General features: G+C 43.5%; 1 protein-coding gene across 4 annotated transcripts in view; it reads left to right on the top strand.

Moving 5' to 3' along the window:
• THADA (THADA, armadillo repeat containing) overlaps nt 1-23,548 on the top strand; it is a 355,753-nt gene that overhangs the window by 185,732 nt on the left and 146,473 nt on the right. For all 4 annotated transcript variants that reach the window (XM_008069947.2, XM_021718159.1, XM_021718154.1 and 1 more), the window contains exon 29: nt 15,561-15,729. In XM_008069947.2, coding sequence (XP_008068138.1) covers nt 15,561-15,729 — 169 coding nt within the window. The remainder of the gene's footprint in view (nt 1-15,560; nt 15,730-23,548) is intronic.

The following is a 23,548-nucleotide window of genomic DNA, read 5'->3' as shown; positions in this document are numbered from 1 at the left end:
TTCAGACTGGAGTGCAGTGGCTGCTCCCGGCCACCGCAGCCTCAACCTGCTGGGCTCTGGCGATCCTTCCGCCTCAGCCTTCCAAGTAGCTGGAATTACAAGCGTGCACTACCATACCCGGCTAATTTTTTTGATTTATTGTAGAGATGAGGTCTCGCCAAGTTGCCCAGGCGGGTCTCAAACCCGCGGGCTCAGGCAATCCACTCACCTCAGCCTCCCAAAGGCACGGGATTATAGGCTGAGCCACCGAGCCCGGCTATAATTATTATTTTGATAGGCAAGGAGGGAAGCTGGAAAGTAAGACAATACTGAATTGATGTTAATTGATTGAACTCAATTGGAAATAAAGAATATCACTTAATGATGTTCTTATTTCTTTTTATATTCATGTATGTACCTCTGTGAAGACTTTTTGAATGATCCTTAAGCTTAAAATGCCATATAAGATATCTCTTGACCATTATATTTAGCAGTGGGAATTAGCTGTATTTTCTCCTAGTTAATGTCTCTCAAAGTCTGCCATAGCTAAAATCTTCTGTCACATGGATACATTGGAGAATGTGACCAGTATTCTTTATTAATATGTTCCCCATCTTAAAATACAATCACTGTGAAATTAATATATTAAGCCTTGGCCACAATCCAGGGAAGGACTTGAAGGTAATGTGATTCTCTCCATAATTAGGAACCTAATTAAATGCTAGAGGGCTTCAGCTATGTAGTAATGTACCATGCTTCTGAACAAAGATAGCACCACTGCTGAAATTGTATACTTGTAACACTAGTGTATTTTTAATTCGTGGCAGGGTATGTGTGTGTAATCAGTTTTGTTTCATCTTCAAACTTTGCACAGCAGTCTCCATTGTGCATTCATTTGGATTGTATCAGTGCACGGATTTGGCTTCTGTTTTTTTCAGAATTTGGGGTGATTCGAACTGGTGTGAGTCAACATTACCTTTTTACTATGTAATAAGCAGATTCAAAGGGTGTTCAAGACGTTAGAAAGCAGGTTTAAACTAATCAAGATGGCAGGTGATCTGTTTTGCCTTAGTAACCATGTGGAAAATCATACTACTCAATACAAAAGAGTTTATTAAAGGTGGCCCAACAAATTTGGCATCATTTGGTTGAGTAGTTTGAGTTGTCAAGTGTACTTAAAATTAATAACATTGAATTTCTTTTAACATGCACTACTATTCATTCCCATGGTGGTGAAAATATCTTAGCATCAGGGCACACTGGTTTGCAACTAGCACGGGCACTAGAGTGAGATAGACCTGACCATTCACCTCCTTTGTGAGCTTAAGCAGGTCGCCTGAGCTCTCTGAGCCTGTCTATAAGAACGTGGGAGATTCAGAACATTGTGCTAAAAAGTGTTCTTTGTTTTTTAATTCCTATGTGATTCTTAGGATTTGTGTTTATTGGTTTGGGGTTTTTTGTTTGTTTGTTTTGAGAGAACACAAAGAAAAATTAATTCTGATTGTAAAAGTTTAAAGGAATAGCTGGACTTGTTTAATTTGCAGAAGAGAAGCTTGAGATGTTTTGGAGATGAGGCTGAAAAGGGAAATGAGATAGGGTATATGACCTAACTGTCCAGATGTATAGAGAGGTTACTCTTTAAAAACAACTTTAGTGAGGTATAATTGACATAAAATAAACTGCACATGTTTAATGTGTACCATGTGATAGGTTTATATACCCATAAAACCATCATCACTGTCAAGATAGTGACGGTATCCATCACCCTTGGGATCCTTCCCAGCCCTCCCTCCCCCAGTCACCTGGCAATGGCTGCTCTGTGTTCCGTCACTCTAGATTAACTTGCATTTCCGAAAATTTTAGATAAGCGGGATCATACAACATGCATTCTATTTAGTCTGGCTTTTTCACCCAGCAAAATTATTTTGAGATGCAGTCATGTTGTTATATAGTTTGTTTCTCTTCATTACCAGACATTCTGTTGTACAAATATACCACAGTTTGTTTATGTGCTCACTTGTTGAGCATACTTGTATTGTGTGCAGTTTTGGCTATCACAGGTGAGTTGCTTAGGAACATTCACGTACAAGTCTTTGCATGACCTTTTGCTTTCATTTCTCTAATGTAAACACAGGAGTGGAATTGGTGGGCTGCATGGTAGGTTTATGTTTTTTTTAAGAAACTGCCAAATTGTTTTCCAGAGTGATTGTACCATTGTATATTCCTACCAGTAGAGAATGAGTATTCCAGTTGTTTCATATCCTAGTCAGAGCCTGGAGTGCTGTCTTTTTAACTTTAGCCTTTCTAGTGAGTATGTAGTGGCATCTCTCTGGGGTTTTAAATTTGAACTTCACTAATGACTCAGGGTATTGAGCATCTTTACATGTGTCTATTTGCCATTCATATATCTTTGCCGAAATGTCTGTTCAAAACTTTGACCTGATTTTTTTATTAGGTGGTTTTCTTATTATTCTGAATATATTTTGGACACAAGCCTTTTAGGCATAGGTTGATTTATTTCCCTGACAGGTAGAACCAGAAAAACAAAGTCAAGTTGCCGTAAGAAAGCATAATTATTCTTAAGGAAGTACTTTTTGAATGTGACAGAGAAAACATGGGCATTGGGGCACCAAGGAGGACATCATACTTGCCCTGGAGGAGTTTGAAAATTAGTGGCCATCTGTTAGGGATACTGTAGGCATGCTGAAATATGCCTCAGTTTACTCAATTGCAGTCTTCATTCAAGAAAAGACAAGCCGGATTCGGTGGCTCAGCCTGTAATCCCGTGCCTTTGGTAGGCTGAGGTGAGTGGATTGCCAGGGCCCATGGGTTCGAGACCCGCCTGGGCAACTTGGTGAGACCTCATCTCTACAATAAATCAAAAAGTAGCCGGGCGTGGTAGCACACACCTGGAGTTCCAGCTACTTGGAAGGCTGAAGCAGAAGGATCGCCGGAGCCCAGCAGGTTAAGGCTGCGGTGGCCGGGAGCGGCCACTGCACTCCAGTCTGGGTGACAGAGTGAGACTCCAACTCAAAAAAAAAGAGAAAGAAAAGACATCTCCCCTGGAATGAGTCTGTTGTTAACATCTGAATAGTCCTTGCTCTTCTGTGCTGTTTTCCAGGCCTCCCCCTCAAGATGTAATTTCTTAGAATTTTTCAAAACTTTCCATGTGCTTTATTGTTTTTAAAAATTCATTCTTTCTGATTTTAGCTTAAAGTGTTGCTATGAAACACAAGGAGGGTCATCCAGGGGCATTAATTAACTTTAGCAAAAACAAATTGCAATCTCTACAGAGCAATCAAATGAAAAGTAATGCTCAAATTTCTCTCATCCAGCAACAGCACCAATCATTGTTTCAACTGATGGCACTGGGAAGATTCATTTAACTCTGTAGATGCAGAGTAATTAAGTGGATTCTGGAGAAGAGGCTCTCTCTGCGTGATGAAAGGAGCTGGGTGGTTGTGGTCCTCAGAAGGTGCTTTCATGACAGGATTCCAGTACAGTTAATGAAGGGTTTTCCTGTGAGTAGAAAACACTGGTCATTTGTTCTCCAACTCCACGGAGGCTTAAATGAGAGAAAATTGGCTCCAACTGTAGAATGATGGAGTGTGGTCAGTGTTAGACATAAAGCTTTCATTATCAGCATCAATATTATTATGAGATTAAGCAATGAAACAAGTTAAGAGAGGTCATAAAGATATTTTAAAATAAAAATGATAGCTATCTGCCTGGATGTTTAAATGTCTATTACAGGATTTTGTTATTGAAGGAGACTTTAAAGATCACTTATTCTAATATCCTTTTACAGATGAGGATGTGAAAGGACATTATGTAACTTGCCTGTGGCCACATTGTTAGATACTAATGTTTTAATTTGAGGATGTTTTAAAAGTAGCCTTGCTTAAGAGACATAAAGGAAGCCATGTGAGTGTTTCTGCTTCACAGTGGGTTTCACTTCACCAAAATGGTCACTTAAAGCTGATGACTGTGTATTTTTTTTTTCCTAATAAGCCCATGAAGAATATGTCAATGTGCTGACCTGTACGTGTCTCTTCTTGTCATCAAAAATGTTAAAGATTTTAATTCTTGGGCATTTTGAACTTGTCTCTAAATAAATACTATACTTTGATTGACAGTGGATGACTTGACCTGAGGGGGTCAGTATTTTTTTTTTTCTTTTTTTTTTTTGAGTCGGAGTCTCACTCTGTCGCCCAGACTGGAGTGCTGTGGCCACTCCCGGCCACCGCAGCCTTGACCTGCTGGGCTCCGGCGATCCTTCCACCTCAGCCTTCCAAGTAGCCGGAATTACAGGCATGCGCTACCACGCCTGGCTGATTTTTTGATTTATTGTAGAGATGAGGTCTCGCTGCCCAGGCGGGTCTCGAACCCGCGGGCTCAGGCAATCCACTCACCTCAGCCTCCCAAAGGCACGGGATCACAGGCTGAGCCACCGAGCCCGTCTGGGGGTCAGTTTTGATATAGGACAGCAGGGGACACTGCCACAGCCTTTGTGGAACCTGTTCCAGTATGATATGGTGTTCTTCATATACTGTTGGTTGATGAGTATCGTGTGGTGGATGACTTGCATCAAGGTCCTGGTGACATTTAATTTGGCATCCTCAAATTAAAACATTAGTATCTAACAATGTGGCCACAGGCAAGCTACATAATGTACCTTACTAGTGTACCTTCCTTAAAGATACATTAGGAAGCCTTAGGCTTCATTTAAACACTAGTTAGAGCAATAGGAACATATTTATGCCACCAATTCATTGTGAATGCAATTTGCAAGCATGAGTTCTAACCATTGGAATTAGTGGGATAAATTCCTTATAAAGGGTTCCACATTCATTATTACAACACAAAGAAATTGACACAGGCACTTTATTTGGTTGTACTTATATTTTGTTTGTAACTCATCATTCTCGTTCCCACAAGGCAATCTAGAGTAAAAACCCATTATTTTCATATGTTATAGACTTCTTCAAAGGGTTTATCTGAATACTAAAAATGAAAGAAAATATTGAAAAATAGCTAGCACACTGCTTGACATCTAGCAGACACTCAGTAAATTTTCCTGCCTTCCCTTCCCTGGGTTTTAGCTTGGGTATCAGGATTTTTCAGAAAGGTAGCAGATTCTTGTCCAAAGAGAAGTTGATAAAATTATTCATATTTGAAAGTGCTTATTTTTAAATTATCAGTTTGTTGCACACTCACTTGACTCATTGGATGCTTAGATTTTACAAAAGTTTACTATCATTTCAGAAATAAATAACCACCTGAAAAGTTAAGTACAATTGATCAAAGAAAAGTTTTCTCACCCCTATGATTTGTCCAGCCAGTCTCAGACTAAGGTTAGGGCACTTGGAATGCCAGAATGAGAAGTGTGTTTTTAACATGACAGTAGAGAGCTATCATATGTTCTGGGACATTTGAAAGTTTTTGTTTTTAAGAAAACAATTTTTATGGGAACAAAAACATTCCTTTCTAAGTCCTCCCCCCAAATATATAGTAGGGTTTTTGTTGTTGATGTTGTTGTTGTTTTTAAAGGAGGATAAACTCTTTCTATATCTTTGTGTAGTTTCTTTTTTTTTTTTTTTTGCATTGGAATCTCACTCCATCGCCCAGGCTGGAGTGCAGTGGCATGCTCATAACTACAGGTGCGTGCTACCACTCCTGGCTAATTTTTTATTTATTGTAGACATGAGGTCTCGCCAGGTTGCCCAGGCTGGTCTCAAACCCTTGGGCTCAGGCAATTCATTCACTTTGGCCTCCCAAAGTGCTGGTATTACAGGCTGAGCTACCAAGCCTGACCTTGTGTAGATTCTTAAAGTGACCACCCTGTCTTGTGTTTGTGAACTGCAAACTTACTCACTGTAAATATGGAGCCACTTGCTCTAAAGTTTAATGAGGGTGAGTTTCAACTGTATTAAATCACTTTGAGAACTTGGCCCTTGACCAGTGACCAGCACCAGAAGAAGGCTCAGCCTGTTTAGGACCGGCTTCTCAGCCCCATCCAGTACCTGCAAGGACAGAAGACATGGTGCTGGGTCGTGTGTTCACCCCTTAGAGGTGGTGGCTGCCCGCAGGCGCGCATCTCTTGGTCCTTGGTGGCACCAGAGCAGAAACACTGTGAGGGTCTTGGATCTAGAGGCACATGCAGCCTTCCTACTCAGTCTGCACAAGCTCCGGCCCTCATCTCCTGCCTTGTTGCAGCTCATCCAGCCTGAGAACCCCTAGGGTCCGTCTGGAATGCGTTTCCCGCTGCTGTGGGAGGAGATCACTTGGCCAGAGTGCCGCTCGTTGATTCAGTGTGGGAGTAAAACCCACAGACGACTGGGAGTGAAGGTTATGCCAACATTTCCAACTGAATCTAGTGGTTATGTTTATTTGCTTAGGAAAGCTTTATGCTTTGTTTTGTCACTTTATAACACTCCATTTTATTTTGGATAAAGACTGAAATTAATGCTTCCGTGTTCATTTCTAGGGCTTCTGATGTCTTTGCATGTATGTTGCTGTAAAGTCTTTTCCCGGAGTCAGGGAAAAATTGTTATTTGGGTATATACCACTATTCAGTACTCCAGTGAAAAATCTCCTTCCCAGCTGTCTAAAACATTTGGCTGGAATCTGAAAAATTTAGTTTCAGATTGTATTGGTTGTTGTCTAGACAAAACATGATGAAAGATTTAAATGAAATTTCAGATGAAATATAATTTTCATACTCTATGTTGTGGTATCAGCAGGTAACAAGAAATTAGCATTCAGAAATCTTGCATCTTTTCATTTATTTAAGAAATATTTGTAGTTCTGAATAACGACAGCACATTGTTCAAGGAGCTTATTAAAGTAACTGCCACATTGTATACCTTCACCCCTCCCTGTTGGAAATTCCCTCGCCTTATTTCCTAGCACTGAAAGGAATGGAGTTGAATGAATGCAGGCAGCCATTTTATCCATGACTCTGTTTTTGCCGCATGAGGTAGCTGAGTGCTGTGCCCAGTTCTTGCAGGGGCAAGTCGAGGGCTGTACAGGTGATGAGGAAAATTACCAGCTGTCAGCCTGGCTAAGCCTCAGTCCCAGGGAGGTCACATGGAGGTGACCTCAAAGTGCACATCTTCCAAGGCTTAGCCTCTTTGGTGGGGCTTGTCCCAGGTGGTCACACATGGTAGTTTTCAGATGCTGTGCTATGGCTTATTAGTGTCAGCATTTCCTTATGCAAATACCTTCAAAGTGGTTTTAACATGTTGATTATTAATTTATAGGCCAGGCATAGTGGCTCACTCCCATAATCCAAGCACTTTGGGAGGTCAAGGTGAGAGGATTGCCTGAGCCCATGGATTCGAGGCCTGCCTGGGCAACTGGGGGAGACCTCATCTCTACAATAAATAAAAAGATTAGCTGGGCGTGGTGGCACGCGCCTGTAGTTCCAGCTACTTGGAAGACTAAGGCGGAAGGATCTCCTGAGCCCAGCAGGTCGAGACTGCTGTAGCCATGAATGTTCCACTGCACTCCAGCCTGGGTGACAGAGTGAGATGTTGACTCAAAAAAAAAAAGAGAGAGAGAGAATTAATTTGCAAAAAGCAGTTACTGCTTTGAGCCACATTTAAACTGAGTATTCTACCTGCAGTTACCCTTTTTTGGGACTGTGCAATTTTTAGCTTAGCTACCATCTCCAGCTCTTATTTCCCCCTCACTATTCAAACCAAGGATTTTTATAAATCAAACTTCAAAAGACCTGAACCCATTGTTTCTCTTCCAAGAAATATATTTGAGTAAAGAAGACCATGAGCTGTGCAGAGGGCAAGATTACAGTCAATGCAGCTTTTAAGTGCTGGCGGTTTCAGTTGCAGGAAAAGGAGCAAGTAGTCCAGGTGGTGGTGGCAGGACTTTGATGAATTGAAATTGGTACAGGAAGGACAGGTAGATGGTCTGGCAACCTTGACCATCTGAACTCACCTGAGAATGTGGGGAGGGGCTTCAAGAGTGCCACATGTGTAGAGAAACATACTGAACACTCAGAAATGTCTTCTTTTTCAAATTCACTTTTTATTTTATTTTATTTTTAGTGATTTCTCTCTTTTATGCTTACACACATACCCACCACACATGCACATGTTTTCCTCAGGGCAAGATTTGAAACTGTGAGCCACATGCAGCAAAACGGAAAATGGAATCTTGAGTGTGATAGCACTAGCGTGGATGGAAAAAAGACGTGGGCCTGGATTTGGAGAATGAAGGCAGGAGCCTCACATTACAGCAGACAGGCCCTCGAGACACTCAGCCTCCTCTCCTTTTCAGCTGTAGGGAAGTGTGTGTAGGGAAAGTGGGCACAGCAGGTGGGCCTTCGAGCGCTGGGAGCCTATCTGTTATAGGCAAGGCTCTGTGTCTTCAGCCAGTTGTTAAGACAGAGAACACTGAAGAAAAACAGAGTTTGTATATGTGCATAAAGGCTTCAGGTTTCGGATTATCCCTCCTACCTGTCTAGTAGGCATCATGTTTCACATGCATTATCGCATGTAAGCTTCACAATAGCCTTATGAAACAAGTACTCTTCCCCATTTTACAGACAGTAGAAACTCAGGAGGTTTGCTTACTTTTCTCAGGTCACATGCTAGTCAATGCCAGGTCTTGGGTTTCAACTTAGGTCTGCTCTGCAGGATTCCAGAACATGTTCTTAACTCCTGCCCCGTGTCTCTGGGATGAACCTGTTTCTACTTTCAAGGCCATTTCTGTCTAGCCCCGAGGGCTGCAGTGGGGGAATGTAGTAGGGGGAGGCCTAGCTGCACTGCACTGCCTGCTGGGCCAGAGCTAACTAGGAGCTGCAACAGGCAAGGGGCTGGGAGGGACAGATGCTGATCAGAGGAGGGCCCGGAAGAGGCCCCAAAAAGGCAATGCCATAGAGGAGTTCAGAGGAGTTCTTAAGGGGCCAAGGGGAAAGCACATTATTCTAGATGATGAACTGGCTTGACAAACCAGAGTCTCACTATGTTGCCCAGACTTGATCCCCCAAGTGCTAGGATTACAGGCATAAGCCACCACACTTGGCCTTGGAAAGATTTTTTTGTAAATAGGATAACCTGGGTTTCATCTACTGCATCTCACCCAACCTTCAGAGAGTCCCTCTAAGGCAGGGTTGTCTCAACTTGGGTGATTGTCAGTAGATGACTGTTTCCCAAGAGCGGACAGATTGCTAGGTCACAGACAGACCATAATGGCGGGGCATTCTTGAGTAAATTTAGTGAGACATTTGGTGTGGGTGTGTGGGGGGGGGGGTCCTTCAGACATGGCTTGTTTGAACTCAGCCTAGGTCCCAAGATGCTAATCCCCTGTTGAGCAGGGACATCTAGAGCAAGTGACTGGTCCTTTTCTTCATCGATAGAGGTTTAGGGGCCCCTGTTTGGTACATGGTACAGCCTGACCTGAAAAGCGAGGATCAGGACTGGATCTGGAAATAGAGGGAACTGGGAGGAGGGATGTTAATTATATTAATGAGGAAGAGTGGAAGGGGGCATTGGCTGCATCCTGAAACCATTCTGAGACTTTGAAGACAGGATCCTTTGAAATAGAGGATTCACCCAAAGCTTCTGAGATTTAGCGTACATCCAGTTCAAAATCCCTCCCTCGCATTGCCTGCAGAGTTTCTCTCAGCCACTCTGACTTTTTAAATTTAAATGACATGTGCCACATTCAAAACCTGGTCTTTAATAAGTTCTCAGCAAGTGCTAGTTGTTATCAGCATCATCTCATTGTTCTGCTTCACGCTCTACCAAGTAGACCCTGGTTGGTTCTGTAAGTCACTCATACCTCAGTGTATTGGGTTGAACGCTTGGAAACACAGACTTTCCCAAGGCTCTGGGGATTTTGAGGCAACTTCATTGTAAGGTCTTAGAAAGACTGGATTTTGCAGGTGGACAGACCCTAATTAAAATGCAGGCTTTATGCTTGTTTTATGGCCCAAGGTCTGTTGGGAAATCTTACTTTCCTCATCAAAAAAATAGAGATAATGATTCTGACCTTGGAATAAAGATGAATGTTGTACATAAAATAGTGTGTTCAAGGCACATAGGCCGTCCTGGCACTCAGTGGTCACCTAGTCAACCTCAGCACCCTCCTTTTGTCTGGGCACATTGCGGGGCTAGTTGGGTTCATGTAGGGAAAGGTGCAGGCCTGGGGAAGCAAACCCAGGTGTTCTCTGCCTGACCTCACTCAGGCCCAGCCAGGCATGATTTCCTAGATCACCCACTCTCCTCTCTGGGTGTCCCACCCATGACAGCATATGTTAACTTCTTGTGTCCCTGACAAGCACTGGCTGATTTTTCTGTATTCTCCACTGGACCATAGGCTCCTAGTGGCCCAGGCAGTGGTTTTTTTCTTTTTTTCTTTTTTTTTTTTTTGAGTTGGAATCTCTCTGTCGCCCAGACTAGAGTGCAGTGGCTGCTCCTGGCCACTGCAGCCTCGACCTGCTGGGCTCCGGCGATCCTTCCGCCTCAGCCTTCCAAGTAGCTGGAACTATAGGACACACTACCATGCCCGGCTAATTTTTGATTTATTGTAGAGATGAGGTCTCGCCAAGTTGCCCAGATGGTTCTCGAACCCGCGGGCTCAGGCAATCCGCTCACCTCAGCCTCTCAAAGTGCTGGGATTACAGGCTAAGCCACCGACCCTGGTTCCTGACCCAGTGTATGCCTGTGCTGGGCACAGGTGTGGGTGGGCCGAGAGTTTTGGTGTCCAGCCATTTACCTATGTAACCTGCTAAGAAAATGAGCAGATTCCAAGGCTAACTGTAAAAGGGAAGTAGCTAGAAAATTTTGTTCAGCCCCCACACTGTAGAAGGGGTTGATTTCAACAGAGTGACCCCTTTTTGCTCAGAATGCTGCATTCTGAACTCTTTCAGGCTCCTGAAATATCAAGTCCAAGGGTGTATGTTGCCCTCAGTGAAGGTCATTTCACCTCTCCTTCTCACTCCCTTTTTCCTCTGCCACCCTCCACCTGAGATGTCCCCATGGGTGCCACCACTTTGTGACCAGCAGGATATATATCCCTTCTGAGCTGTGGTTCCCGTTAGCAGTGTTCTGGTTCCCTCTGACTGTATCCCTTGGGGAGGCCTGACACCCACACTGCATGGGCACTCGTTGTGTGCAGGGGAGCCACTGGAGATTCTTGACCTGTGTTTGGGAAACACTGCCCCGAGAGTTCTGGGGGTGTGTGGTGAGCCTCCTGAAGCTATAGGGGAAATTGTGTGTTTATGTTCATAAATCTGTCTCTCTTATGAGAGAGTTCTAATTAGCATTGGATTCTGAAATGTTTTCATGATCCTAAAAATGTTTAAAACAGCAACACAACCGCCACTCACTCAGAGATTTTCCACATACTTGTAAACTAAAGTTTGTGTTTTTATTAGCTGGGAGATTTGTGTCTGCTCCCTCAGTTTCCAGGTGTGAGCTACAGGTCGGGGCCCCTGGAGCTCTGTCCTGTGCTGAGGGTCACTGAGGGTCATGGTCTGGCCTGCTGCTTTGCCTGGAGGGGCAGCTTAGCCTCTCCAAGCTTCATTTTGTTTTTCATCTGTTAATTAGTGTTTATAATGTCCTCTTATGCTAACAGGAATGTTGTATAGAGATCACAGGTGTGTAGGTATTTTCTTTTTATTTTTTTTTTGAGTCAGAGTTTTACCTGGTTGCCCAGGCTGCAGTGCCACTGCAGTGGCACACTCGCCTCTCGACCTGCTGGGCTCCGGCGATCCTTCCGCCTCAGCTTTCCAAATTGCTGGAACTATAGGTGTGCGCTACCACACCCGGCTTATTTTTTGATTTATTATAGAGACAAGGTCTCGCCAAGTTGCCCAGGCTGGTCTCGAACCCTGAGCTCAGGCAGTCCTCCGGCCTCTGCCTCCCAAAGTGCTGGGATTATAGGCTTGAGTTACTGCGCCCGGCATTTTCTAAACTGCCAGAGGCTATGCAGTTGCGGATTGCAAGTGTCCCTAAGACAAATGTATCATATCTTGTGTCACACAGTGCCAGGGACACAGTAGACAGTCAATACATAAGTAACTAAAATGAGTATAGAAGGGTTTCATGGGAGTGAGGGGGCATGAGGTTCACAGACACTTGTATCGCCTAGAGCACAGCTAGGGCTGTTGGGGACATGATTTGCAAGGATTGTTGGAAGTACAAGTGACCTTCCAGACCCTCCATGTGTTTGTTTTATTTTTTAGAAGAAATTGAAACTTACAGAGACAGAGGCTGTTCCTGCCTCTTTCAAAAGGACTCGGGACCCTTCCTCATCTCTTTTAATGGAGGCCAGAAGAAAAACTTCTGTGTCTTCCTGTCATCATCATGGTGTTTTACCTTTCTACAACAACACAGAATTCACCCCAGGGTCTTAATTCTCTCCTCGGGGCCACTTAAAGACCTGCAATTCTTGAAGACGCTAGGTACTGTACTAGACCCAGGCATAGTGTACTGTAAAAACTTTGTATTTCCAGTGTCCTTTTTTCTTGGCGTGTTCTCTTGGACAAAACATCAGGGTAGAATTGATTTCCCCCCACTTTCAACTGGACTAATATTCAGAGACTCACAAAACTCAGTGCCCAAAGCAAAATGAAAACCAAGGTGTTCTAATTTTCTGTCCTTACAGCCACTCGATTCTAAATTTTCTCATCAGAATTCTTCCCTGTCCTTAGTAGTAGAAAAAACAGTAACCTGGAAGGTTTTTTTTTTTGCTTAGTGTTTATATGTTTGCATAAATTGAATATAATCTATCCCTCCTTTTAAACAATTTATGATAGAAAGGAGTTTGAAATAATGCTTAATCATTTATAATGATTATAAATAAATGAATGTTTTATAATGTATGATACAATGAATGTTAATTAAATGTTTCTTTAAAAACTGGCTTCTCATTTTTTGGCAACTGCATTACCTTTTTGAAGAGAGGTTTTGTTTTGCTTTTTAACCTGGTTGTGTGCTTTTGAAAAGTACCCTAACACAGGGTATCCGAAGGCAGAACATTCTGGCACTTTTCCCACTTTCCATCCTTTCTTCTGTATGGATGCCAGATTCCTTTGGGAAATCATCATTTACAAAAAGTCAGGAGCAAAAGGAGGGGCGCTCTTTAGTGTACAGTTACTGCTGATTGGAAACTAAACATCTGTAACTATGTCAAAGTTATTTGTATTTGAAAAGAAACATTTATATACAAGAGCCCTTTCGGTAACATAAAACACCCTGTAACACATAGTGCGTGTGTTGGAGGGGTAGGGGACAGTCAGACCGGGAAGCTTCCAGCAAACGGCTGTGCTGTAGTGAGTGAGGTCATTTGTTAATTAAATCTCAAAGCATTTTCAGAGTATTTTTTCTTTGTCAAATGAAGTTTCCCCCCCCACCCCCCACGGTCCCCCATAAACCAAAGCAGACATTTTAGTGTATTAGCCAGTTGCAGATTGAACACTTAATCATTTAACCAGAATAAGAAAATGGGGGAGTGTGGAAACTCTGTGGTTACCTTCTATAACTGTAGCCCTCAGTGTCTTCCAGCAGATGATGTGAGGTGACTCTTCATCTTGAAACTGTGTCGATGGACATACCTGACAGACCCAACCATCTTTGGCAGGGAAGGCACCACGATGTTTTTACTTTCCCCATACCTCTTTCTTCTCTCTTCCTACCTCTTCTTCCACACCACCCCATGATGAAATTCTGCTCCAAGCCGGGCTCGGTGGCTCAGCCTATAATCCCAGCACTTTGGGAGGCTGAGGTGAGTGGATTGCCTGAGCCCGCGGGTTCGAGACCCACCTGGGCAACTTGGTGAGACCTCTTCTCTACAATAAATTAAAAAATTAGCCGAGCGTGGTAGCGCGCGCCTGTAGTTCCAGCTACTTGGAAGACTGAGGCGGAAGGATCGCCAGAGCCCCAGCAGGTTGAGGCTGCGGTGGCTGGGAGCGGCCACTGAACTCCAGTCTGGGCGACGGAGTGAGACTCCAACTCAAAAAAAAACCCAAACAATTATTTAGCCGGGCTCGGTGGCTCAGCCTGTAATCCCGCGCTTTGGGAGACTGAGGTGAGTGGATTGCCTGAGCCCGTGGGTTCAAGACCCGCCTGGGCAACTTGGTGAGACCTCTTCTCTACAATAAATCAAAAAATTAGCCGGGCGTGGTCACACACGCCTGTAATTCCAGCTACTTGGAAGGCTGAGGCGGAAGGATTGCTGGAGCCCCAGCAGGTCGAGGCTGCGGTATCCAGGAGTGGCCACTGCGCTCCAGTCTGGGCAACAGAGTGAAACTCCAACTCAAAAAAAAAAAAAAAGAAAAGAAATTCTGCTCCGATTATTCTATTTGTACAGAAATTGTGTCTGTAGTTTTATTGTCATATGAAGAGAAATGTTGGTGATACCTCTGGGGCGTTGGAAACATTTCAGTTGTAGGGTCTGTTCCTCAACCTAGTAAACCAGCATGGTCCTCATGGCCTGGTCCTCACCAGTAATTTCATCTTGGAATACTGGCTAATTTTGAAAAAAGTCAAGAGGCCATCTCTTTTCCCTATGAAGTCTATCATCTTCTGATCTTCCCATCACTGATCTTCCCATCTTGGTATCTAAGATGTTTCTGTAAATTGAGTTATGTTTTTAATTGGATGAAAGATCGTGAAGTCTTGAGTGTTCGAGTGAAGAATAAGCTAAGACTTACCATATTGGACTTTCTTCTCAAACAATCAACCCTATATCTGCACAGTTTCAACAAAATGGTTGTGGCCTCTTGGGTTCTGAGTGTTTACAAAGTCAAGAGCCCTTAGACGGCCTGCCTTTGCAATGACTTGCAGAATCTCAAAATATCCCTTGTTCAGGACTTTCGCTATTTAAGAACTGGCTTTTATTCCAGCTCTTTCGGTGTGAGTCAGCCCAGAGGCAAGGATTTGGTGACTTGAAGGTCTGTCTCTTGTTCTCTTAACACCAAGTTCAGACTGTGTGGTATGCATCTGTGGCACTCCCAGGCATGGCCTGACCCAGTCCTCAACCCTAGCTTCCACTGTTGCTCATGAATCCCTGCATCAACCAGATACATCTACCTGTACCTCGAGCATCCCACCCTTGACTGTCCCTGGTTAAAACGATTTCTGATCCGGGCTCGGTGGCTCAGCCTGTAATCCCGTGCTTTGGGAGGCTGAGGTGAGTGGATTGCCTGAGCCCATGGGTTCGAGACCCACCTGGGCAACTTGGTGAGACCTCATCTCTATAATAAATCAAAAGATCAGCCGGGTGTGGTAGCACATGCCTGTAATTCCGGCTACTCAGAAGGCTGAGGCGGAAGGATCGCCAGAGCCCAGCAGGTCGAGGCTGCAGTGGCCGGGAGCATGTCACTGTGCTCCAGCCTGGGCAATAGAGTGAGACTCTGACTCAAAAAATTAAAAAATGAAGTGAAAACCATCATTTAGCATAAAGGAAGTGTTAAGAACATCATTTGGAATCAGGAACAGCTCCTGTCCCCCCCCTTGAATATTCCAGCCCAAGCAGCATATAATATCAGCATATGAAGAGACACAGATGAGAAGATGAGTATTGAATGGTCTTGTGTTTTTATTTCTTCCCAGATGTGGTCACTCGCCTGTCTACCGCTCCCGTGAAATGGCAGCTCGTGCCTTGGTCCCATTTGTGATGGTAGATCACATTCCTAATACCATCCGAGCTCTGTTGGCTACACTCCCCAATCGCACTGGCCAGTGTTTCCGGCAAAACCACATTCATGGGACACTTCTCCAGGTAAGGAAAGGTACTTTCTGTGACATCTGTCAGACACCATAAGATGGACTTTGGTTTTTCATATACTGTTAGCAGGTAAAGATTTTATACACAGACTTTTTTTTTTTTGAATCAGAGTCTCACTCTGTCGCCCAGGCACACTCATGGCCACCACAGCCTCAATCTGCTGGGCTCAGGTGATTCTTCTGCCTCAACCTTTCAAGTAACTAGAACCACGCCTGGCTAATTTTTTGATTATTGTAGAGACAGGATCTCGCCAAGTTGCCCAGACTGGTCTCAAATTCATGGGCTCTGGCAATCCTCTCACCTCCGCCTCCCAAAGTGCTGCGATTACAGGCCTGAAACACTGTGCCTGGCTTGATACCCAGATTTTTAACTTTCTCTGTGAATATTTTCTACTACTGAAAGATCAGGCATCTCCTAGGTATGCTTTTTTTGTCCCAAACATGAAGACAGTATTACACTGGGATTCTGTCAGATTATCTTTTGCATTAAATCCTGTTTTCCATGGTCACACATGGGCACAAGGATGGGAACAACAGACACTTGGCAGTGCTAAGGTGGGAGGGAGGGGGGATAAGGGATGCAGAGCTACCCATGATGCTCACCACGGGGAGGGGGAGGGGGAGCTTATTAGATGCCCACACCTCACCATCACGCAATATACCTATATAACAAATAACAAGTCTTCACATGCACCCCTCTTCTAAAATAAAATAAAAATAAATCCTGTGTTATCTACAGCATACTTTCCCATTCGAACTTACCTCATAGAACCAGATAAAGTATTGTCTTTTTCATTAAGTATGCCTGCAGAACATACTGGGCCATTCCCTGTTCAGGATGAAATGATGAGCATTCCTTGAGATGTTAACCCAAGAAGAAGCACAGGGAGAGTTGACCTTGTTGCTCAACACCACAGAACATGGAAATATCAAACTTTTCTCTCCTGTTTTCTCTGTGCTACTGGGAAACCTTTTTATTTTGAGTCAATATATGTTTGTTTTTAACCTAACATTTCTTCTAGAAAAAAACTGATGTACAACAAATAAAAAAGAAACTGACTTCTTACTGAACTGCCCTGTTTATACCCTAAGTGGGGGACAGGAAGTGCTGATGAACTCTTCTGTTCACATGACTGCTGTAGTCACTCGGGGGTGGGTCTGGAGGGGTTAAATGTCAGATGATGTTCCTGGTTCTTGAGCAGGGTGGAGAGATGGCCTTGAGGTCTCCATATATGTTATAAGCCTGAGGTCTACACTGCTGACATGACTGGCAGTTTGTAGAGCGATCAAAAAGGCATGGGACTCTGCAGCCAGACTGCCTGGGTGTGAATCTTAGCTCCATTCCTCACACTGGCACATCTGTGTCTTTAGTTTTGAAATGAGGATAATAGTAGCATATTTCACATAGGGATTTTATGAAGACTAAACTAATTAATCCATTTAAAGTGCTTAGAATAATGCTTGGTACATAACAAGATATATAGATAGTTGTTATTCTTATTATTATGATTAAATTTTTTTTTTTTTTTTTTTTTTGAGTTGGAGTCTCACTCCATCGCCCAGACTGGATTGCATCAACCTGCTGGGCTCCGGCGATTCTTCCACCTCAGCCTTCCAAGTAGCCGGAATTACAGGCGTGCGCTACCACGCCTGGCTGAGTTTTTGATTTATTGTAGAGATGAGGTCTCGCTTCCCAGGCGGGTCTCGAACCCGCGGGCTCAGGCAATCCACTCACCTCAGCCTCCCAAAGACGCAGGAGTACAGGCTGAGCCACCGAGCCCGGCTATTATGATTAATTTTAATGAACCTGTTTAATAATGAAAACTAATATTTTTAGTAGCTAAGTCCCCCTAGGTAAGATTGCAAGATAGGCCTGTCTTCTTTCCTTCCTTCCTTGATTGTTTTACATGTTCAGCAAGTGCTTACTGAATGCCTGCTAGATTCTACTGTGTCACAGTTAGAACAATGACAAAACCAGCCCTCGCCAAAGGAAAACAAAAGATCAGAGCACAGGCAGTCACAATGTAGTGCGTTAAGTGCTGGGTGAGCTCATAGCAGGGCCACTGAACTCGTCCAGGGGAAATCAGAGAATGTCCCAGAAAGCATCCCTGAGAAAGTGACATCTAAGCTGAGACTGAGCAGTTAGCCAAGTGAAGGGAGAGAACGGGTGTCCCATACAGAGAGAGCAATTTGGAGGAAGGCTCCAGGTCAGCCAGAATGCTGCCTAGCTGGGAGCTGCAGAATTGGGTGGAACTGATGTTTTCCTCGGTTGCCGGATCTCAAATTGGCCTGCAGGCCTCTTTACACTCTTAAAAGTTATCGAGGGTCCCAAAGAGCTTTTGCCTATTAATATAATTTAAAAATAAAACTGACAAAATATTAAAACACAAGAACTTACAAGCACATATTCCATTAGTTGTCAGGGTGATGACATCATAATATGCCTTGTAGCCTCTGGCAAACTCCACTATACACTCATGAGAGGATGAGAACGAAAGAGGAAACCAATCTCTTAGCATCACTTTGAATATAATTTGATCTTGCGACCTCCTGAAAAGATTGCACAAACCTCAGAGGTTCCAGAGTGCACTTTGAGATGGTCTGACCTGTGATACATGCATTATGGGCCTTTGGTGGCTTCTCTGTTATAAACTCTTCTGCCCTCATCACTACATCCCTGTGCTGGAGAGAGGGTTGGAGGTTATCGTACTGGTTTTAAAGATGGACCACTGAGGCCCAAAGATCATCATTTGTTCCCTCACACAAGTTAGACGTCAGTTGTGTCCAGTTCTGCTGTTGCTTTGAAGGAACAGTGCTGGGATACCGGGTAATGCAGAACAGGCTTTTCAGAGTGTGAGCTGCAGCTCACTTGGAGGGAAAGCCCAGCTTGTCAAGGCTCAGTCGTCAGATTCTCTGTTTTGAAGAGCCACTCTTGGCTGAACTTCGTCCTGGTGGTGTGGTCGGAATTGCTCTTCGGGCCCTCTCACCAGTTGTACAGATGGCCTTCCAGCCTTGTTTCCCACACACGCCGCCAGCGGGTCGGGCTGGGTTTCTCCAGTCTGCCCAGCAACAACACCTGGCCTTTTGCTCTGCCTCTGGGCTGCCTTTGATATTCTCAGGTTTGCTTTTTCTGCTAGATAAAATGTGCACAACATTCCTATGGAAAGGTAGAAAGCCCATAGCTCTGGGGCGGCTGTGACTGCTGCTCTTGTTCATAAGTGTTGTTGAGATGCAGGGTTGGTGAATAGAGCCAGCAACATGGGCACTGGGTATCGGCTTGTGTTCGTCAGACAGCTCTTGCTTTTATCAGGGTTGGTTTACCCTGGTTGCAAAAGGAAGTCAAAGGCATGTGAAGAGTCTTTCTGTCATGGCCATTTGATGCCACATCTGTGTTTTGTCAGAGTTCTGTTTCATCCTGTGGCTCTTTATGGGGAAAGTGTAAGGAGTTAAGTTGGGGAGGGTTCTTTTTCTCTTTCCTTTCCACAGCTTATAGATTCCTTCTCCACATAAAGCTACCTTTGAAATCAGCAAAAGGTCTGCACCTGGAAGAGATGGTAGGGATCGAAAGGAATGATAATCTCCATGGGACCTTCAGAGCCAGCTAAGTCAATATCAAATTGTTATTTTTTCAAAAGCAGGAAATCATTTTGTAATCAGAAAACAGATTCTTTCACAGAACATTTCTTGAATTATACATTTTGACTTCTTTGAAAATGTTTACATAAATATATCAAACTTCAGAGTATTTTTATAGTATACCTTGAAAACAAGAAATATGCTGATGTCTGAATTTTCTGGGACTCTGGAAGAAAGACTCAAATTATAGGACATGCAAAAAAAAAAAAAAAGAAAGAACATGTGGGATTCATTTCTTAATCATTTTAAAAACCAGAGGTTCATAATTGCAGTGTTGAAATGGTTGGAAGTAATACACATTAGAAAAGGTGAGATGATGCCGCAGGTCTGTAAGAGCCAGGGGTAAATGATATTAAATCTCAATAAAAGCTAGATAAGAGCCATGGACATTACCTCATCCGGGAACAGCACTGGCAGGGTTGATCTGTCTTTTAAGTAGCATTAAGCTTCTGTTTTTGTTGCCAAAATTCTTCATGTTGGGGACTTAGCATTATTACTAGGTTACTTATCACTCCCAAGAAATCGTGTTGGAGTTCGGAAAATTCTCTTGTTCTGAGGAGGAGTTTGGCCAAAAATCAGAGGAAAGATGTATTCTGTTCTTGGGAACACTTCACTTATATTTTGGTGTTTCATAAGGAAATGTATATACCATTTGAAATAAGAGTTTGGGTTTTAAATTTTTTCATTTCCTGTCTTTTTTCATTTTGGTTACTTTTTTGACAGTATAGCAAGTAAAAGGTGATCCATGCTCTTCCACTAATTAGGCTTTTTTATACTGATAGAGTAAAAAATTGACATAATTTAGCTTGTGTTAAACCAGAAAACCCTCTTTGCATTTAACTGGATATTCTATGCAAGGGTATTCTTTTTTTTTCTTTAATTTTTCCAGTTAACCCCAGTTTCACACATTTTTCCAATTAACCCCAGTTTCACACCTCCCTTTACTGGTATAAATATAATCTACATTTTTTTATCTAATGTTGGTACGAAATTTTTTCGGTTGTCAGCAGCAAAATCTGTCAAAGACTTTAATTTTTATTGCCCCCCACCCACCCACTAACTCCCAGTTTGGAGCCTTGGTTTCCATGCGTTGAGAATTATGAGTCAAAAAGATTTTACTTTTCTGGCTGTGGAATCCAGTGGCAGTGCTGCTCACTTGGTTGACATGAAATATGAGGGAGGGATGGACTTGAGCCGACGACCATGGCCTGCACATTTAGAACGTTTGCCATAATAGAGGTAAACTTAACATTTTGAGCACCTCCTGCATTCCATGGGACTTGCATATGGGATCTCGTAAATACTCTTAACTGGCCTGCAAGGAAGCACTGTAGGTGCCATATTTTCTCTCTCTCTCTCTCTCTCTCTCTCTCTCTCTCTCTCTCTCTCTCTCATGTCTCTTTTCTGTTTTGGACGTGCTGCCTCTCTGGTAGTTGGCATGAATCACAAGTTTTTATGGGGAGGGAACCAAACCAAGAATCTCTGTCATCGCTTACTAAAGATAAACTCTGTCATCAGTTGCTCTCCTTAAATCTGATTTGATATGATGCTGCAACATTGGGAACAAAGCAAATCCATCAGTATAGTAGAGACAGAGGAAGTCAGTGAGACCCAGAGAAGCTACACCTGGTAAAAGACTGTGACTGTCTCTCTGTCATCGTTTCTCTCCCATTTCATACTCCTAGCCTGGAAGCATAGAATCCTCCCTTGGGACCTAGGCTGTAGCCAAGTCCACAATTACTACACCTTCTGTCATTCTTTTTTTTTTTTTGAGTTGGAGTCTCACTCTGTCACCCAGACTGGAGTGCAGTGGCCGCTCCTGGCCACTGCAGCCTCGACCTGCTGGGGCTCCAGTGATCCTTCCGCCTCAGCCTTCTAAGTAGCTGGAATTACAGGCGCAAGCTACCATGCCTGGCTAATTTTTTTTTTTTTTATTGTAGAGATGAGGTCTCACCAAGTTGCCCAGGTGGGTCTCGAACCCGTGGGCTCAGGCAATCCACTCACCTCAGCCTCCCAAGGTGTGGGATTACAGGCTGAGCCACCGAGCGTGGCCCTTCTGTCATTCTTAAGGGTTTGACAAAACTTCTCAAACTTGGGCAACTATAGGAATTCTTGATTCGAGCACTGGGAGCTGATGGGCCCACGAGGAAGTGGTCAAGATTGAGTTTAATTCAGCAGCACTGTGGCTTGCTTAACTGTTCTAGGCGCTGGTGAAAACACCAGTTTGCCTTTAAGCCTCTTTAACCCACAGTCGGGAGCTGTGGGTTAGAAGCCAAGTAAGCCCAAGGGATGGGATAGCTAAGAGCAAGGAAGTGAAGAGGAGGCAACAGTCAGGCAGGGTGTCAGGCGTAAAAGAAGACTTGGAAACTGAGGCCATCGCTGCTTTAGTCTAGAACACCCTGCCGTGTTCTGTAGAGTCAGGATTATTGTGCAGCGGGAACAGCAGTGATAGTCCAGGAGTTTCAGTCTGAGGACCAGAATAGAGGCAGATCTTTGTATTACTTTTGTGGTAAGGAAACCAGGAAATACATAAAGGTAGGCCAGCTGGGCCAGCTAGTTGTATAAGAAGCAGGATTGGCCCAAGCTTGCTCTCTGTCTACTACAGTCAGATGCAGTGGGATCAAACAGAACAGCAGTGGTAGAGATAACCTCAGAGGTGAACACTGCAAGAGTTTCTCAAATTAGGAGACAAATGAGCATTTATAGAAAAGATATGTACTTTTCACTAGTATTGTTGATGCGCCAAAGCTTGTGATTGAATATAATTTAAACGAATTAGGATTTCTATCTTTATATAACCATATAAGACAGTGCCTTATGCTGTAAGAATTTTAATGTCTTTTTCATATTTCTCAAAAGTATGAAATTGTAAAACATAAAGTAAAATGCTCAAGCTGTCCAGAAATGGAATGTTACTTGATAGATTCCATTTGGTGACCTAAGATGTTGGCCAGTCTCCACTGTTGTTTATTTTATGACCCAAAAATATAATTTCAGAATGGAAAATCAGAAACAAAAGCATGAAGCTAGGCTGATGTTGTAAGCTATAAATGGATCACTGGTCAGTGTGCTTTTCCCCCAAGTGAGTCATACTTTAAAGAAAATTCTCGCTGTTGTCAGGTGGCCAGATCTACTCTTTCTTTTTGAGGACTTGTATTCATGTGAAAAGAGAAAAATAAAAGTTGATAGAAAGATCCCCAGTCCCAAAAGGGTTAAGACAGAGTCTCTCCAATGGCATGATGGGAGGTGTGCCAAGGTCTTTATCGATTCCTTCAGCTCTCAGGGAGCTGGAGTATGGCCTGGCAGTATGGAGCAGCTGGGGGCTCAGGCAGTCACCTGCCGCTGGACCCAGCAGCACCACTTTTGCCCCAGAGTGCCAGAAAAGATAATCTTCTGTGTGCGCCTTGATGAGAAAGGGATTGGGAAGCACTGGGCTCTTAAAAAAAAATTTTAAAAAGAACTAAACCTTGTTAAATCTTACCTTTTGGCAATATATTCCTTTCTGGATATAAGCCTAGAAAAGTCATTTTTAATTAAAATGCTACTTTTGAAGATGAATTAATCCCTTCCTTCTAAACATTCAAAAACTTTTATTTGGGGTATGTTGCTTAGGGAGCTCTTGCTGGGTGTCGGAGACAGCTCATAGCCACTGGGTTCTGGAACGTCAATGGGCTGCACTGTCACCATTCCCAGGCAACAGACTGCTACTCGGGATGCATCGGATTTGCCCATTGATGTGTCCCCAGGCTTTTTTGCTACTCTTCAGGGTTACAGTAGAAGCAATGGTGGAAAGAGGAAAAATATAGAGAGACGTGGATACCTTTTCCATTATCAAGTGTGTATTTGGGGGGTGTATCAGTTACTGAGTTGAGTACCTGCGGGACTCTTCTGGCAGATGGTGTTATTCCCATCCTACTGATGAGAAAACTGAGGGCAAGAGGAGTTGTGAGGTTTCACTAAATTTATGCAAGGATAGGTGGTAAAAAGCAGAGCTGGGATTCAAACGTAGATTGTGGGAAGTGCTTGAGCTTGTGCAGTTAGCCACTATACGATACTGCTTCTCTGGGTGAGGGAAAGAATATTCTCAGGGGAGAGTGGCTCTCTGGGACCTTCAGGGTACAGAGAAATGGGAGTTGGCATAGTTTGTTTATTTATTTGTTCATTCGACAGCTGCTGCC

The sequence above is a fragment of the Carlito syrichta genome, unplaced genomic scaffold, assembly GCF_000164805.1.
Source record: "Carlito syrichta isolate Samal-C Ts95f unplaced genomic scaffold, Tarsius_syrichta-2.0.1 Scaffold111520, whole genome shotgun sequence".
NCBI lineage: Eukaryota > Metazoa > Chordata > Mammalia > Primates > Tarsiidae > Carlito > Carlito syrichta.
The sequence above is the reverse complement of the archived record's forward strand: the minus strand, read 5'-3'. Positions and strand labels throughout refer to the sequence as shown.